The 20,330-nt window shown below is 38.0% G+C and overlaps 1 protein-coding gene across 2 annotated transcripts in view; it reads right to left on the bottom strand.

The window, feature by feature from the left end:
• The window catches only part of RunxA (RUNX family transcription factor Runt related A), a 48,326-nt gene extending 42,371 nt beyond the window's left edge, over positions 1-5,955 (bottom strand). For both annotated transcript variants that reach the window (XM_074105557.1, XM_074105556.1), the window contains exon 1: positions 4,938-5,955. In XM_074105557.1, coding sequence (XP_073961658.1) covers positions 4,938-5,355 — 418 coding nt within the window. In that variant the 5' untranslated portion in view covers positions 5,356-5,955. The remainder of the gene's footprint in view (positions 1-4,937) is intronic.
• Positions 5,956-20,330: the final 14,375 nt, after the last annotated feature.

Here is a 20,330-nt window from a genome sequence, read left to right on the forward strand (position 1 = left end):
TAAAGACGATCAAGTTTTATCGATACACGCAATTAAACCATGTCAGACATGATTCCCGCACGTTTTTTGTCAGGGCTGTGCTAACTCGGGGCACGTTCTAGGCATATGCCTATCCCTATCATATGATAGGGATAGGAAGATGTCGATATAAATATTAATTAATACATGTGCTCATTGAAAATTTTCGATTACCATGAAAAGGTTTGATATCGAGCCTCTTATTAAAATAGACAGAATAATATAATATTTAGATAGAATGTCCCGATGACCACTGTATGCGTTGAGGGATCGTTTAGTAGTTGAAAGTGGATATTTTCATCTAGACGGCAATTTCTAAAACCAACGAATATGATTCGATTTATATAACTATCTATATATGATATATATGATTTCGATTGGATATGATTGTATACTATGAAAACGATTTTAAAATAAGCACTAGTTGTTAAAAAAAAAATTTTTTTTAATCTTAATGTTTTATTTATTCACAACACAAGATACAATAATATAATAGGAAGAGACCCCAGAGCTGGCGCTTACCTCTCCCAGCGAATTTCTCTGACTGTACAGAGAGGTAATGCGGCCAGTGTGTTGGGGTCTATGCCGCAGGAGGGCCTCTTAGATGGTGTTTTCTTTTTATAGTTAGGTATATTTATGTAGTTTTTATTAATTTTGTTTCCTATCATATTATTGTATTTTGTACAAAATTACCAACCTTGAATTTGTCAAAAAAACAATAATAAGTCACGTATATTACAGGTTCAGAAATGTAACAATTTCCATACACGAGTGTCGGTATTTGTATTTAGTAGTATTTGTACTTGACTAATGCTTGTTTACCGATTCTAAAGTATCCATGCACTTAACTAGCCTGACAGCAAATTAGCTACCGCGCTTATGGGTTTATAGGTCAAGCTTTGAACCCTTTATCTACAATTACCGGCTAGCAACACTGCACTGATTCTATGTTTAAGAATGATATTTTCCGTCGGTAAATAATAAGGCACAATTTTGTAAACCTGTCCCAAAAAGAAAGAGCCAAAGCGAAGTTTGCAGTTGTACCTTTTGATCTAATGACGACTGTAGGTAGTGCAGGGATTGTTCACAGCAAAGACTATATATGTATATATATTGTGACTATCTGTGAGTGATTATTTGGCTATATGCGGTGAAAATCAAACTAAATCTATAAAACCCATTTGCGAGTTGCAAGTTCAAGGAAAAACGCGTTGAATATCCTTATACAACCTGCGCAAAAAGTAAACTTCTTCAAGACAGGGCGGGCCAAAGGGCGGAAGTGGCCGCCCAAATATCCCGCCCTCCTTATTTGACATTCAACTTTCTTAAGTTTGCGCGAAAAAGTTTGCCCAAGTTCCCCAATGTCACGGACTTTTGCCCCAGTGCGGGAGTTCCTTTAAATGTTATTGTTATCGGTTTAAAAGTTAAATTAGGGTTCGCACTGTGAATGTTTATAAAGCTTGTACAACTTAAGCAATTTTTTCCGACAGTAATGGAAGAAATGCAACTTTACTTGTATTAGCCTGAGATATAAACCTATTAATAGATATTTAAGAGGAATTAAATACGTATGGATGTACGATTTCATAAGTACAAGTAGCGTCGAGTGAATATAGTATATTATATTCGACAGGCAACAAAGAAAGTAAGAGAGCGTGAGTTATGTATGTGTAGTTTATTATATGGGCCAAGTTGCCCGAAATAAATGAATTTATTATTATTATTATATTATTATGTGTCAACAGCCGAATGCAACACCTCGCAGTTTGTGTAAGAGTACAGTTAACTTTATTAGCTTAACATTAAGATGACGCGCCTGCCCGTTTGCCTCCCTCTCAGAATAAAAAAATATTAAGGTCGTGCATACATCTTTTTGTAACTTTGGTTGTATTGATATCTTTGTCGTTGACACTGTACAGTCACGTGCATTAATATCTGCTACAGCGGAGCGGGCAAAAATATCTGACACGTCCTACCGGCCTTATGCTTATTGTGGCTTCATGCACGCTTTGTTGTGTCAGATATTGGTGCTGGTGACTGTACACAATTTTCCATACTTGTCATTACTGGCGCCACATCCACATCTATGTATAGAGTGCAAGTTTCTTGCGGCGCATTCTTCTTGGCAATAATGGCCTTTCCGATAGCGCTGGTAGTTTAAAAAATGACGTGTAGAAGTGCCCGTTGCGGTCTATTTACTGAATAAATGATTTGAATTTGAATTGAAACGGCGCTCGGAATAAGTTCACAGCGCGGTTTGGTGAACGTTTCACTATAGTTTGTTGACGTCTGTCACAGTAGGGCTACTACGAAATTCGAAAATCGAAGTTCGTATCGAACCGTCCCTCTCACACTCGTATGAAATAATATTAGCACGCGGGACGGTACGATATGAACTTCGATTTTGAAATTTCTTAGTAGTAGCCCTACAGGGCTTGTGTCAAAGTAATATATGTAGATGATTGATGCACCGCGCGTTTTGTTCCTAACAGCCAGTCTAGTGCTGTAAAAGGTACAGATATCAATGCGGCGCCATGATAAAAAAATATTTAACTCGCTGGGAATCACATTGTGAAGATATATGTTTTTTTAACGTTGAAGTGTTTTTGGTGCACCTGATGGGATTTAGACCCATATTATAATGTCTATCTATGTCAAGCATGTTACTACTCTACGCAGCTCCCAACCAAACCCACCCTAAAACATTTTTCTTCACATACGGTAGTAGTGGTAAATATAGAAGTATGTGAATTGAATAAATAAATAATTAATACGACCTCGTGGGTATTTTTGGCGAAAAAGTAGTTCGTAAGTTATTACAGATTTCCATTATCTTCGTATCAAAATCTGACGAATATTCCTAAAAATTACACCGCGAATTTCATTAACATTGCATAAAAAAACCGCGCTAAATTTCATGTTTCTAATTCTAGCGGTTGTAATTAAACGTTTTCTTAATTAATTAATTTTATGCGCTAATTTCTGTTTTTTATTTTCAAATTAACGTAAAGAAAAGATGGATGAAATCGGTAAAGTTGTTCTCAAGTTCATGAGCAAGGGAAATAGGGATTCATATTTATACAGGATGGAAAGGATCAATGGGCCCTGGAGGGCAACTACCTTAAATCCTTTAGTTCCTTTATTTTTAAAATTGAACAAAACTGCATTCAAAGATCTTCTAAACTTCGCTTGTCCCACCCGGGAATCGAACAAACTAAAAATTAAAAAAATAAACACTCGCTATTTTATTACACAAATCGATAGGCTTATGGTTCAGGATAAAATTTATCTAATAAACTAATTTGGCCTTACACTCATCTGTTGTACGAGATACCATGAAATAGAATAGTTATTGACATTAGGTACCTAGTATTGTTCACTTGTAATTGTAACAAGTAAGTGATACCTACGTTATAATTTTCTTATCTATTATATATATAATTACCTTAAATAGGTAGTTGCCCTCCAGGGCCCATTGATTTTTTCCACCCTGTATAGTTAAGGTTAGTACAGTCAGCGAAAATATATAAGTAAAAAGCGTAAAAAGCTGCATGGTACATATAAAAAAAATGGGCTCGACTTGCTAGGGGCGCTGTCGTGCCTCTAGATGTCATAACAAAAAGTTTTTATCAGTAAAACACTTATAGTTCAATTTCATGAAATTCTATTCTTATAAGTAGAACAATAAAACAAAAACTAAAACTTTCCTGATACTCTATTTTTGTTTAAGTATAATTAATAATAATTTATCTAACTGTAATCAAAGAAATTATGCAAAAAAATTGCACCGAATAATAATGGATAGATAAGATAATTTGCAGTACAAGATAACAATAAAAACAATGTTATACAAAATTCTACGTAACACGTTTACCTGCACTAGGATTACTAGTGAACTCTGTGTCGCAAGCTAAAAAGCAAGCATAAATTAAAATTAAAAATAACTATATTTTCGCTTAACAGTGCAAATATTATGACATTAGCCAGACATAAAATAAAGTGAAATTCAAACACTATAAAAAGGTAACAAATTATGCGTAGTAATAGTATAAATGTAAGTAGGTGTAAGTGTTTTGAGATCTAAATTTATAAGCAAGTAAGTGAAATTTTCAGATGAAAGTGGACGAACGTAAAAGTAATCTCCCAAAAGCACCTAGGTGCAAAAAAAAACACAGGGGCAGGTGAATTACTCCATGGTAAAGGAGAGCCACGATTGAAAATTAAATTAACTATAAATCTTATAATTAATATCAAAATATTTTAAACAAGTAAAAAAAACTACACGGACACCTTTTTACCTTTAACATAGCGAAAAGAAGGAATTATATTAGCAGTCTACGTGTTATTTACCAGGTTATGATGTCAGTATTTAAAATAGTAGCAATAACATTTACAATTAAAATACAAACGTACTTAAGTTTTGTTTGCTTTTACTTCCCTATCCTATCTTTTGTATTTTCATGTTAAATTATCATGATAAACAGGTAATTTAATAATCGACAATTGCCGCGGCGATATGTACGAGTAATTGAGTTAGTACAGTCAAGGGCAAAGATATCGACACGGCCAAAGTTGCAAAAATATGTATACACGACTTTATGCACTTAACATTAAGGCCGTGTATACATATTTTTGCAACTTTGGCCGTGTCGATATCTTTGCCCTTGACTGTACCATAAACGTTAAATTATAACGTGATTGCACAAAATACTGATAAAAATATCATTCGTTTCGTTTCATGACGGCGTCACATTTTTAGGCACTTTCGTTTATTTTATTGTTTTTTTTAAGTACACTGTAAGTAGCCTTTTTGTTTTCAATACGTTATCTTGGATTATTTTAATAAAGTGTTAAGAGATAACTAGCTGTCATAATTATAATAATTCATTGCGTATCATAACTGCACCTTCAGCACTCACCGCGACCGCTGCGGCCGACGAACCTCAAGTCATTGAACTTTGCCACCTGGTTCTTCATCACTGCAGAACTGTTCCGCAACTCTGCACAGCAGTTCTCGTCATTGCCGGCTCTGACGGTCACCAGCGTGCCGTCGCCTACATCTCCTAAGGCAACCACCTTAAAGGCAACCGGCAACGTCTTGTTCGACCGCCAATGAGGAGGTAGCACCGTGCAGACGAAATGAGGACTCCCCGTCCGCACCAACTCCCCAGGGTGCTCCGATATAAAGTCCCCCAACGTCCGCTCCGCTAGGATATCAGACGTCATCTTCGTGTAAGTCTCGTGCAACAGCGTCGAGCTCGTGTCCGGCGACACGGCGCCGCTGCTGGCCCCCGTCAGGTGCATCCTCGCCAGCCGCGGCCGCTGCGTGCTGCACATAGGGTCAGCTGTCCCCGACTACATCACTGGCTACACCACACACCACGAGACCACACACACTGCCATCTCACCACACACGCACGATTCCACTCGTCCCAGTCCCATCAACCGAAACTGCGAGATAACTCGTTGCTAGGGAACGCACGCGTGCCCACTTGACGCGGTGACGTCACGGCGGCCTTGCCACACTTTTTTCCTCGGTGAATGAAAAGTTCGGCGGGCGGCGCGCGAGGGGCGCGAGGAGCCGATTTTTTCCGGCGCCGAGGGGTGGCTCCCCCGCGCTCGGCGAAAAAACTTTTCACTAGTTTCACTGACGGCGGCACTTTTTGCGCTCGGTGTTTACGCGACGGCCGTCACGCACGTCGCTCTCGCTTTCGACAGGGTTGCTTTTTGATTTTGTTCTAATCGGATTGTCGCGTAGTACGTGTCGTGTTTGCGTGAGGGTGCGTGCGTCGGGCGGCGCGGCCGTGGAGCGACTCGCGTGGGGCTCCCTCGTCGCGCGATGCGGTGCGGTGTCCGGTCGCTATTAATACGCGGCGTACGTCCGCGCCCGTCGACTTCGGACAAAGTTTCGCGGACGAGTCGGTGCTCGCGGCAGCGGCGGCGGCGGCGGCGAGCGAGAGGCGGCGACGGCGCGGGCGCGGCGGGCGCGGAGCGCACTTTGCGGTCGGAGTGGGTTGGGTTTAAAGCCGCTGAAGGATAAAACATACAAATAAACACGTGTTCGCGCCGGCGCGAGCGAGAGGCGCGGCGGCCGGGCGGGTGGGAGCGGGACGGGCGCGGGCCCGCGGCACTTGGCGCGTGCGGCACCGGCGACCGCCCGCCGGCGTCAACTGGAGCCCTAGCAGGAGCACCAGGAGGCAGGTAGCCCATGAGTTATCTGAGTGCAAGTGAACAAAAAAGTGTCATTGACTCCATCGCGCAAAAAAAAATCGTGTTTATTTATGTCACAGGAATAAATTAAATTGGTACACATATCTAACTGAGTTAAATCTAGTTTGTTGATGAAAATTACTAAAATGTAAAATTATACTCTAGTGTCAAAAAAGTAATCACTTAGTTAAAAAAACCTTGAAATAAGGTAAAAGATTAAACAAACCAAAACTAAATAAAACAATTATAGTCAAAATAAGTAACTTACATGACACTACTTTAACACAAACTTCTATTTTTACAGCGCCATATCTAAAAACTGTCTATTAAATAAACCTCAATTCCTACTACTAATTACTTTCCTTTTATATTTTGTATTTACTTTTGTATTTCCTTTTTGTACAATAAAGAGTATAAACAAACAAACTTTATTACTTTAGTGCAAAAATAAAGTTCAAAGGCTAACTTGAAGTGACGTTAACTAGCGGGGATCGCCCTAACGAAGCCGGGGTTCCGCTCAAATCTGCTTACCGTCTCGGCTTACGGCACGGCACGATTCAAGCGGGGGCACTTTGTTAAAACTATAAACTCATCATCATCATCATATAGGCCTCCCCCAAATGAAATAACTATGAACTGATAATGATAATTCGCAATATTTGGCAGCAGTACTTAACACAAATTTCCCATCCGTTTCTGTCATTCTGAGAGGAATCCTGTGCCCAAATGAAATAACTATGAACTGATAATGATAATTCGCAATATTTGGCAGCAGTACCTAACACAAATTTCCCACCCGTTTCTGTCATTCTGAGAGGAGTCCTGTGCCCAGCAGTGGGACGTATATAGGCTGGGATTATGATGATGATGATGAATACACACATTTAAAAATACAATTTTTAATAGCAAATAACCTAATTTCTATTAACTAAGTAAATATTTCTAAAAAAAATTAAAAGTTGCAAATAATACCTAACCAACAAAAAGTTGCAAAACCCCCAACTTTGTCACTTCAAAGTTCAATATATCTCAAAAACGGCTGAACCGATTTTGATGAAACATCTCTTAGAACCATCGCTAGAAAACCTGCTTTCAAATAAAAAAAACCGCATTCAAATCGGTCTACCCGTTTAAGAGCTACGGTGCCACATGCAGACAGACAGTCACACTTTTTGCGTCGGGGGATAAAAATCTACAAGTGGAACTTTTTTCAGGTTAATTTACGAAGACTAGGTATAAAATAGTTTTAACCGTTAACTGAGTGAGGAGATTATATTTTGTTTTCAATTCAAGTGAAGTTTTTTTTCATTTTTCAGTTCAAGTGAACTTTATTTTCTATTTTTGTAAAAGCTTTGTTTACTGGCAATAGGCGATTGACAATGACAAGGTTGCCCAAATGCTGCCCAGAAATGAAAATAATTACCACTCTTGCGAGCTCCATTTTATACGTTAGTTTATATTAGAAGAAACATTTTAAATTTTTTCAATTACTGAATTAATTAAATGGTGATCAGCACTCTACTGTTAATACTTTTAACGTAACAAATTCAAATAAATGATTCAGTTCCCATCAAAACGTTTTTTTTTTCACGACCCCTGAGATAGATCTTAAGCGCTTTGGTATAGGTACTCGTACAGTCTAGTGAGCATAATACGCAGTGTGTTGTCTGGGCAGTACTTGATCCAACTCCCATATAAAATTGGTCAATCTCTTTAGCCATTGTTGTAGTAAATTAGTAGTAAAAAAATTATGACAAATAATAATTTGGACAAATATTACAGTATTCGTTTTTGCCCGCGTGGAATTCGGTTATCGCGCGTTTTTCCCTCGGGAACTATACATTTTTCCGGGATAACGGTATACGGTAACGGATATACGCTACCGCTCTTACAGACAGTCTTATTAATCAGCCTACCGCCGCCAGACTAACGACTAAAAATAAAATAAAACGTACTTTTGTTTCACCCTTAAATCCCCTCATTGTCTCCTAAAATCCTTACTCGCATCTCAAAGGCCGAATTCTATTCAAACAATTCAAATGATCTGAAAGCATAATAAATTGTTGTAATAGCGAATCTGGTTATCCTCTGGTCATCTGGAAGGGTTGTTGACCCCGACCCCCGCAAACAATGCCCCTTGTGTGCTCGGACTTAAATAAAAGGTTTGATTTTGTGTTGTAAGGGAGCCTCGTTCAATATTTGCCGAGACCCTATCTGCATAGCTTTGAGAGTACGCAAGCGTCCTTTGGTAGGTATTTGGGTTTAGACGTCTTGTTTTTTAACCCCCGACGCAAAAAGAGGGGTGTTATAAGTTTGACCACTATGTGTGTCTGTGTGTCTGTCTGTGGCACCGTAGATCTTAAACGGTTTTTGAGATATTGAACTTTGCAGTGAAATGACAATGTCGGGTGTTTTCCAACTTGGGGTAGGTTAGGTTATACCAGCATGTAAGTAAGTAAGGTTTATTCATGCCTACTTCTATATAGGTACGTAATACTTAGAATAATTTGAAAGTCCTTTAGAATTAATTCCACCAGGCTCATCATAATCATCATCATTTTATAAATTTAATGCTTATTGTTATACTTGTATTTATTATGTATGTTCCGAAATATTAACTAAACTTCTTCAGTTTTCTTTCAATGTTGTTCACATCCAATTAAACTTCTTTAGTATTTCTTCCTTTCTATATATTGTCATATCCAGTTAAACTTCTTCAGTGTTTGCTTTCTACGTTGTCTCATCTAATAAAACTTCTTCAACCATCATCATCATATCAGCCATAGGACGTGCACTGCTGGACATAGCGGTCTACCATAGTCCTCCAGCTGCTTAGGTTGGAGGTGGGAAAAATACGTGTCCAATTCTTCTGATTATCTAAATAATTGACGGTTTTTTTTACCCACGAAACTACCCAATTATCGTAAAAAATTTTTTTTTTTTAAATTTACTTATTTAATGAATTCAAACACATCTAGTTTTCCCCTACACGAAACGCGCCTACTCGGCCTGCGAACTGACAGCTGTTGCGAGCGTCACTAATGGCCTTCTCTGGGTCCATACAGTACCCTTGCAAACCATACACATCTTTAACCATGTCGGGTAAGACTGCTAATCGTCCGACCAGAGTCTTCATCTGGACTGAAAGTTAGAGTGTATTGTGGAGAGGTGATGGGTGTGGGTGTTCTTGTTTATTAAGTGAACTGAAATTACTTTGCTCACCCGCGATCTTATGATAGCTAGGTTGCAAGAAATGTGTGTTCATGCAGTTTCTCCACATAACAGATCTAGTAGCATGTGAACGGTTGTGTTGCTCTGAAGGTGAGCTCTGGTTGAGTTCCAAACGCGACAGTGTAGTGTGGAGGAACTACACGAACACACTATCTATAGTAATTGTTTCAGTTCATTGATATGGACCTTGGAGAGGCTCAGAGTCACGCAACCACCTATGGAGAGAGCTATGCTTGGAGTTTCTTTGTCCGATAGAATCCGCAATACGGAAATTCGTCGAAGAACTAAAGTCACCGAAATAGCTGTCAAAATACGCAAGATAACCAACCGTTGGGGGAGAAAAGTTCTCGAGTGGCGACCGCGAACCGGAAGACGAAGCGTTGGCAGGCCTCCCACCAGGTGGACGACATCGTGAGAATTGCGAGTAACCGGTGGATGCAAGCAGGGGACGTCTTCCGGCTGATAATGATGATGAAATAAAATAGACGTTGAGTGTTTGGGAATCACTTTGAGCATAGAAGCGGTTATTAAGGATCGGAAAAACCTTTGTGAGTTCTTTTGAGAGTGCATAACGACAATTTAAGACTTATGAGTTGAATAACCTAACCTAACCAATTTAGGAATGCAAAGCAGGAAAATACAGTGGTCTCGGTGCCGAATATGATTTTGTACCTTTCGGCGTCGAGACCCTTGGTCCGTGGAGCCCTGGCGCTCTGAGTCTCTTCAAAGATCTATCAAAGAGACAGAGATACCACAGGAGACCGAAGAGCTGGCAGTTTCCTCGCTCAACGCATCAGTCTTGCGATCCAACGGGGAAATGCTGCCAGCATCTTTGGTACCATGCCGCAGGGTCCATTTTTAGATTTATTATAGTTTTAGCTTATATAATTTTATTGTATCTAATATACCACTTTTTTAGTTGGACCTGTATTGTTCTGGAAATAAATAATTTGAATATTAAATTTAGGAATGTACAATACAATACAATAACTCTTTATTGCACACCAACACATAGCAAGCACAGTACAGAAAACAGTAATGAAAATCCCCGACTTTGTTATAGGCTAAAATTTGGTACCAAGCGTTTTCCCAGGTACAAGACTAAGCTAGATCGATTTTTCATCCCCGAAAACCCCTACATACCAAATTTCATCGAAATCGTTGGAGCCGTTTCCGAGATTTTGCTTAAATCGGTTGAATCGATTTTCATCAATCATAGCTGAAAACAACCGCAAAGAAACACGCTTTCACGTAAAAAAAATGCATTGAAATCGGTCTATCCGTTTGAGATCAACGTTGCCACACAGACAGATAGACACACTGAAATTGGTGTCGAATATAAAATCCCTTTTTTTGCGACAGGGGTTAAAAAAGTTCTCGGTCTCCGACGTCTAGATGGTGTACCTTAATAAATAACAATTGGGTTAAATATAGGCTAGTTGTTATTAAGTATTGGCTAGTGGTATTGGTTGAAAGCCGTGGTGGCCTAGTGGTTAGACCTATGGCCTCTCAAGCTGAGGATCGTGGGTTCAAACGTCGGCTCGTACCTTGGAGTTTTCAGAAATTCACGCGTGCGAAATTACATTTGCAATTTACCACGAGCTTTACGGCAAAGGAAAACATCGTGGGGAATCCTACACAAACCTGCGAAGCTATTCAATGTTATGTGTAAAGTTCCCAATCCGCACTGGGCCAGCGTGGGAACTACGGCTCAAGGCCTCTCATTCTGAGAGGAAGCTGTGCTCAGTAGCGGGACGTATAATAGGCTGGGATGATGATGATGATTAATAAGTATTATTAATTATTAAGTTGAAAATATGTAGTGAACAGAGGGGCTACTACGAAATTCGAAAATCGAAGTTAGTATCATTGTCCCTCTCACTCTCGGTTTAAAAATATAAGCGTCAGCGAGACCGCAAGATGAATTTCGAATTTTGCACTTCGTAGTAGAGGGCCTATTGCACGAGCGGTTGCGCAGAAGCAAAGGTTGTAGACGTTGTAGTTTATTACAGTCAAGGGCAAAGATATCGACACGGCCAAAGTTGCAAAAATATGTATACACGGTCTTAATGTGAAGTGCATAAAGTCGTGTATACATATTTTTGTAACTTTGGCCGTGTCGATATCTTTGCCCTTGACTGTACATAGGATAAATATTGAGAGACTGAGCGGTAGCGGATAGCGGGCATGGTAATTAGATTTAAGAACAACTGGGCAGCGTCAGCAGGAGAATGGCCGGCATTAATTTGAGCTTCTCTAACGAGGGCGACGGACGGAGGCCGACTGGGGCCTTGCGACAGAGACAGGTGTAGAGTCGCTCTGAATTAGTTATACAATCCCACTAATATTATAAATGCGAAAGTTTGTAAGTCTGTTTGTTTGTTTGTTACCTTTTCACGTCTAAGCCGCTGAACCGATTTAGATGAAATTCGTTATACAGTTAGTTTCGAGACCCGAGAAAGGACAGGTTGGTTTTTATCCCGAAAAATTACATAGTTCTCGAATTCGAACGAAGTCTACGGGCAACAGCTAGTTCAATATAATGACTCTTTATTGCACATCACAATGGTAAGCGATTCAGAAAACATTTTCAGAGCATGACATGAGTGCGTGTGAGCTAACTTTGGGGGCGGCAGACGTGAGCTTGCCTTCGGAATCCAAAAGCTTAATGGTTACTTTACCTGAAATGTATATTTCAGAATCAAATTATTATTATTTTTTAAATATGTATGACGGTGGAAGCATTCTACACTTCCGCTGAACATAGATATAGTTAGTGTTTAGTTTTATAACTAAGGGACCCCATACATCCCTGTATTATTATTATATTTTTTTTAATTTATTGTATACCTGTAGTTTATAAGTATTCTATTTGTAATTATTTTATTATGAAAAAATGACTTTCTGCCAAGTTTCTTGCGGCGCATTCTTCTTGGCAATGAGGTCTTTTTTTAGTTCAAAAAATGACGTGTAAAAGTGCCCATTGCGGCCTTTTTACTGAATAAAAATGATTTGAAATTTGAAAACAGGTACTTACATTTACAGGTAGAAAATTGCAAGGTAATTCTAATGCAGCTTTATCGCTCATACTTGTACGTGTAAAAGTATTAGAAATACATTTTCCATAATGCAATGGATTGAATTCAATAATCAAACATCAGATCGTGCATTATTGTCATACAATACAAATTCTCGATCGTAGCTGAACCGTACGAACATCTACTTAAGGAGTAACTCCATGTGCTAGTTACATTTGCACTTGGAAATTAAAAAAAAAGTGACTTACAATATTACTTATGTGACACATTTAACAAAAGTTTCAAGAACATCTTAAAAGTTTCTAACCTCTAGTAACCTCTCTACGCGCGTCGCTGTTCCCCGTAGCAAGCTGTGTCCGGCGTAGCAGGACTACGCGTCCACTCGGCTATGTTTATTGCAATCTGGCGGTAAATACTGCTTACCCCTCCCGTACGCTCCCCCGCTGCCCTTTCGTTATTGCACACTTAAATCCCAGAGTATGACCCCTGATTAGAGAGTAAGGTATGTTGTAGCCAGAATTAGCGATAAGATTGGTTGGATGGCGTCGTTATGGCTTAAGAAGTAGACTATGAATAAGTAGACTAGGGTGAACTGAATTGAGGTGTGATACTGTTTATTTTGACCTATTAACATCGCATTTATTTTTCGATTTTCTCTTTGGACTCTTTGGCTAGTTCTTTTGAGATAAGAACAAAATAAAAATAAGATCCAGTCAAATAAAAAAAAAGAGAAAAAGTTAGTTAAGCCAGGGAGCAGGGAGGGAGGGAGATGGACTCGGGCCTTGGAATGACGTGGAACTGGGTTTGATTCCCAGCCCGAGTGGAATGAGAGGATTTTCGAACGTATCTCTTTAATTGTGCTCGTCTTACAACTTGCTCAATTTCATGAAAATATACATTCAAAATGTTATTATCTTTTGGTACCGTTATTTTTGTAACTTAATTGTTTGAGTTGAATATAAATTTCAACTCGATGTAGGTACCTCCATATGTATTGCTCTTTTTTTGAAAGAGTTGTGTTGACAGACTGACTTCCGTGCAGAGAGATAAAACGTAGTTATTCTGTAGGATTCCATGTTCCATTTGAGGTACAAAGCTCTAAAAATCAGTTAACTTTGAAAGTGTTCGAATTTTAAATATAAAGCTCACTTACACGGTAAAACTCGGCAACTGCCAATAAATCCCCTCGGTTACTCTAATAACGGTCACCATCGCACTCCAATTAAAATATCCCGCTCCGCAGGCATAAAGTGAAACGAATCGCTCCGAAAGTCCGCACGGAACTTTTTAAACTTCCACAAACATGCGGGGCTAAAATAGAAGTTGTTGTCGAGTTTAGAATTGTTACGAAAAAAACTTTAATTTCGACGTTTTAAAACAAAAGTCGGGGATAATGGCAGGGGCGTGTGTCCTTAAGTGGGAGCGAAACTGGCTTTTGTTTAAGCCTTTTTGTTTAAATTGTCGTTTGCGTTCTTAAGGCCCAACAATGATTTAAATAAACACGGGAATCGTTTCGTTAAATTACATTTAGATTCCAATTCTAATATTTTAATATCTATAGGCAGGTTAATTTACAAATATTGCACACAGAAAGCTGTATACCATATATATGCAATGGAATACATTTTGGAGCGTTTGAGATAGGTACAGTCCGACCATTTTTATTTTTGAAGGAATTATGTAAACTATAGTTTACCCGCGGCTTCGCACGCGTAAAGCATCAGACCCAGAATTTGAACTGAATTTACTAAAAAAATACTTTAGTACATTCCCATGGAAATTTCCAAAACTCACATTGTGTTCTTCACACATTAAAAACAACAGCGAGAATATCGAGATAAAGAGTAGCCTAAGTATGCGTTATTCCAGATGTTCAGATGTCTACATACCAAATTTCATTTCAATCCGTCCAGCCGTTTTAGCGTGAAGGAGTAACAAACATTCACACGCACACACACACACAGAGAGGGAGAGAGAGAGAGAGAGAGAGAGAGAGAGAGATCGACCTACTGACAAACTTTGGCATTTATGAGAATTAGTTGAAAGTAGGATGACACTACTCGTAGGTATGCAAAGATTTTAAACAGTCATTTTAAACTTTACCCCGTTGATTATAAAAGCCGTGACAGTGCGCATACCTGAGCCGGTATCCTTTGCAAGATGCCGCGCGTGCTCCTTGCGGAATGTAGCTGCAGAAAAACTGGACGCTTCAAAATGGTGACCCTCTGGCCAGTGACTGTCAAACTGTACTAATTAGAAGAAAATTTAACCATCTGGATTTATACGCAGATGCTGCCATCAGTGCTGTGAACATGACAAATTAAGAATTTACATACCACATAACACATTACATTTACATACACGACTAATGTAAATAAATGCAATTTTCACCGTTTCGAGATATAAAAAAAATAATCGATATTTCACTGTTTTCCATCATTATGAAATTTAAAAAAAAAAACAAGTCGCCAACGGTGTGGTGAAAAAGTCGTTAATTTAAGTGTTACGGAAAAATGTGCAGAAACGGAACCCTTATAGTTTCGCCATGTGGAATGTCTGTACTTCATCTGTCCGAGCGGTTTGGTCAGGGACTATAGTGCTAGAAAGCTGTAATTTTGCACGTTGATATAAGGTACACTAGCCGTACAAAATGTTGTAATTAAAATGTTTAATAAAATTTTTTAGGGTACCTCCTTATAGTGTTGTAAAGTGGGAACATTTTTTTTTTATTTCAACCCTATAGTTGTGGGGTAAATTTCGTTTATACCTCTTTTAAAACCATTAGGGGTTTGCTGGACGATTCTATTCAGCGTATTGTTTTGCAAATATTCAAATTTAAAGTGCAAATTTTCACTAAACCCAGCGTCCCGCCCCTTAAAATCTAAACCGGTAATGGAAAAATTGAAAAAATTAAATGGTAGTAAGTATATCAAACTTTCAAGGAAAACTGTAGCGGTTCGGTTTGCTTGAGAATGTATTATGTAGTTTTGAGTAATTCAGACAGGTGGTGCTGTATACCTAGGCTTTATTGCACTTGGTCGGTTTTAACCCCCGACGCAAAAAGAGAAGTTTATTACTTAATTGTGTGTCTGTATGGCTGTAACCCTATCTTGGCACAGGTGGACCGATTTGGCCGGTTTTTTTTTAATCAGAGTAAGGTAAGATGGTTCTTAATGACCAAGCGGTGAATAAAAAATGTGGTTGACATAAGTGTTTAAAAACTGTGACAGATACATAATTTGCAGTTTAAATAGTGGAATGGCCTACCTAACATATAATCCGAGAGGTTAGGAAAAGAAATTCAAGTACTTTCGAAAGGTTAATTTATTGATATTAGGTCACACTGTAGTGTAGAGCTTGTTTTATTGAACATGTTGTTGTAACAACAGTACTTACACATATAACAGCAGCGCTTACTACAGTGTTGTAAGAACAGTAATTTTATTTTTATTTAAAACCAAAGTACCTACTTAAATAGCTTGTTTTGTGAAATTTCAAACATTTTGCTCCTTTGTTATTTCAATTCATGATAATTTGGTGGAAAAATACACCTATTTTAGTACCTACTTAAAAAATCAACAAACTTTGAGCATCTCAGACTCTATACGGTATCACTATACCTACAAACGTACCGCCTAATGAAAATGAGCCCTTTCTTTCACGGAACCCACCGGTCAAGCGGGCCCTTCATCTAAGGGACCCTAATGGAACCCAGTATGCTTTAAATGGAAATCGCACTTGCAATTTATGTAAAAGGGTTTCGGTATTGTTCCCCGCTCATGTTTTATGTCCGTTTGCTAATTTTGTGTAATTCAGACAGGTGGTGCTTTTTATGACTTAGGCTTTATTGCACTGGTCGGTTTTTAACCCCCGACGCAAAAAGAGGGGTGTTATAAGTTTGACCACTATGTGTGTCTGTGTGTCTGTATGCCTGTCTGTGGCACCGTAGCGCTTAAACAGGTGGACCGATTTGAATGCGGTTTTTTTGAAATCAGGTTTTCTAAGGATGGTTCTTAGACATGCTTCATTCGAATTCAAATCGGTTAAGCTGTTTTTGAGATATTAAACTTTGAAGTGAAATATATATTTTGGAAAACAGTGACATTACAGATTACATAAAATTAAGTATAATAGTATAGTATAGTATAGTGTAGTAGTATTTTCCAATAAGACTTGAAATTCTAATAAGATAGAAAAAGTACCTATGGAACCAACTAATAAACATGGAAAAATAAACCTGGTAGAATTTGAGGATGAGTAGTACACCTAAGTAAATCAGCATTTATTCCTGAAAACCTAGAAACAATATTATAAGTACTTAATATTAATCATGCGACATTAATCTTGTCCAATGGGTTTTACATGGTGGGGGGGGGGGGGGGAGGGAGATAAATATACAACTTTTACATGATAAATATCCAAGACTCGAGAGCAAACATTCGAATTTTTACAATCTTTTTATTGAAAATACAAACTGAGACATGGATGCACAGAAAAACAGAAAAAGAGACCAGCTCCTCAGCATTCCGTGCTGCGTGCTATAACTCCTACACCACCGCTGAACAGGAGTCTAGACGCAAATTTCTCCTATGCTTTACTTATTCTGTGCCTATGCACACATTATCTCAGGTTGCTTTTTTATTCTACTACGCTACTTGAGCAGCAGCACTAGCGACATCTATGTTTTCGCTCTCATCGAGAGACGTAACACTCTTTCGGAACTAACCGCTCACCCAAACAAGAGATGTAGCTACTAAGCAATCAAATTAAGTGCTGCTGCTTAAGTAGCGTAGTAGAAAAAGCAACCTGAAATAATATGTGTGCATAGGAGAAATTTGTGTCTAGACTCCGGGTTATAGCTCGCAGCACGGAATTCTGAGGACCTGGGTTCGATTTCCAGCGCTGGTCTCTTTTCTATATGGTTTTACGGGATGACCGTAAAAGTAAAAAAATTGGAGTTTAAATAAAAAATACAAAAAGATTCTCAAAAACCAATCATAAGCTTTTTATTAGCGGCCACTCGTACATTTTTTATTTCTTTGTTTCGAATCTTGCTAGATAATTTTCTAGATGAAGTTTGGTATAAATAATGTAAGTAGTAAGGTTAGATGAAAATACAAGTAGGTACGTACAGTCAACAAAATGTACCTACATAAAAGCTAGTGAGTATTTAACAAAAATTTAATCATACGTCGAGGATTGAATTCGAGACTTCAAACTTCGTAGTCAAGTGCTCTATCGACTAAGTAGGCTATTCTATCCTCAGTCAATTTAATACTAATAAATCATAATGTTACGACATATAACATGCTTATAGCAGACTCACGTACTCTTTTACACACTGGAAACTGGCTCTGTCCGTTACCGAAAGCAAAGGCATGCCTTTAAAATACACGAACATACTTTAATCAAAGCCCGACCAAACTAATTAGGCTCAAGTTATTCTAATTACAAATTCCAATTAGATATTTGGGTTCTGGAGAATTCTTGCCAAACGATAATTGTTATGGGCCCTTTGATTGATTCCGTTGTGAATTATTTTGCCTTTCGAAACCTTTGCGGACCCTTTAAATACCATAGACGGTAGACGGGTAGTCACCCAAATAGACATTTGATCTTTGTTTTTGTTTATAGTTGAAATTTAGATGTTTATGAACACCTTGGTGATGAAGGAACCCGATAATGGCGTTCTCTGTTATGTTGATGCGAATTGATGTCATAACCAAGTAAAATAAGTAAAAGATTAAATAATCTCTTCGATGATGGGTACTTTCAATGCCGCATAACCAGGGGTCGGACAAAAAGTGCGGATGACGTAAAAATGACGTAATCTTGCACACAAGATGATGTTTTTATTTAAACTTCCGTGTGACATGTAGTAACAAAGTAGCATTAATGAATTAACAAAATAATCGTAAATAAAGCAATGGAATTCAGTAAATAAAATAAAATTCATAATAATTGTTTATGAAAATCAAAAATACTATTTGAAATCATAGGTACAATATTATCGATAATGTCTATCGACTTCAAAAAAATTGTTATAACAAAAAAAATTAACCGACTACAAAACACCATGAAAATAATTTTTTACCTGTCTGAAGTCGGTCGGTGCCTCAGCACGAGCCAGCAGGAGTGATTGAAGCCCAATATAAAGTGCGTAGTACTCCTGCTGGCTCGTGCTGAGACTTCAGACTGGTAGAAAATTATTTTCATGGTTTTTTGTAGTCGGTTCTATTTTTTGTTAAAATTGTTTCTACTTTAGCATTCCAACCTATAAAGATACCGCGACGTTTTTATAGCAGGTTTATGCTTTTACATAACGAGTTGATATCATTCCTTTATACACGGAGTAACGATGGCCGGCCCACCGTGAAGGCGGAACGTATCTTTTTGATGTGACCACTTCCTACAACTCAAATTAGATAGGTTTGAAGTGAGCGTACGGACTACAGCGATGCAATATTTGCCGATTTCTAAAGAAGTTCAATGTCCACTAAGTATGTGCGTTTTGTACATAAAGCACATGAAATTAACAGATGTACGTACCTTTAAAGGCGAACATGTTTCTTAAAAGGATCTCTTTCAGTTAAAAACATCAAAAACAAGAGCAGACACAACAATGGAAACTTAAGATGGAAACAGAAAAAGACCGATTTATTTTAAATTATCTAAACAATATATTCTTATTATCCTATATATATTCCTTATTATATATTCTTATTACCCTGTGTTCTGTTATTTTCATGTGTTTTATGTACAACAAAGAGTTTTACAATCTATATAATATAAAAGAAGAAACTGACTGACTGACTGACTGACTGACTGACTGACTTATAGATCAACCAGCAGCCAAACCGCTGGGTCTAGAACTTGAAATTTGGAATGTATGTTCCTTAATAGGTGTAGACGCGCACTAAGAAAGGATTTTTCGAAATTCCCACGGGATAGGGATACATGGGATTTATATTTTCATTTCGAAATGACCTTATTTCAGTAACTGTAATTATTAGAAACTTCAAATTTGGCATGCACGTAGGTAATACTAACAGCTAAAAACTCTTTTCAGGGATTTTACGAAATTCCACGGGATAGAGAATAAATGGGATTTATATTTTTACTTTTAATTAATGACCCTATTTCCATAACTATAATTATTAGATACTTCAAATTTGGTAAACAAGTAAGTAATACTAACAGCTAAAACTATTTTCAGGATTATCAAAATTCCCACGGGATAGGGAAAAAATGGAATTTATATTTTCACTTCAAAATGGCCCTATTTGCGTAACTATAATTATTAGAAACTTCAAATTTGGCATGCAAGTAGGTAATACTACAGCTAAAACGGCTTTCAGGATTTCTCGAAATTCCACGGGATAGTGCATAAATGGGATTTGTATTTTCACTTTCAAATTATTGACCCTTTACCGTAACTATAATTATTAGAGACTTCGAATTTGGCGAGCAAGTAGGTAATACTAACGGCTAAAAACAATTTTCAGGATTTATCAAAATTCCGACGGGATAGGAATAAAATGGGATTTTAATTTTCGCTTCAAAGTGGCCCTAACTCCGTAATTATAAATATTAGAAACTTAAAATTTGGCATGCAGGTAGGTAAAAACTGTTTCAAAGATTTTCCGAATATCCCACGGGATAAAACGAATAAAGAGGATTTTATATACCTACTTACCAACTGAATCAGAAAACGCATACGCTAACCAATAAAACAACCTGATGTAATCTGGTAACAATTATTTAGCAGTGACATCCGCTCATCCTGGCGAGGATCGTCTCCGTAGAAAGGGACTCCTCAAAAGTTAATGGCAA

This window comes from Choristoneura fumiferana, chromosome 23, assembly GCF_025370935.1.
Source record: "Choristoneura fumiferana chromosome 23, NRCan_CFum_1, whole genome shotgun sequence".
Classification (NCBI taxonomy): Eukaryota; Metazoa; Arthropoda; class Insecta; order Lepidoptera; family Tortricidae; genus Choristoneura; species Choristoneura fumiferana.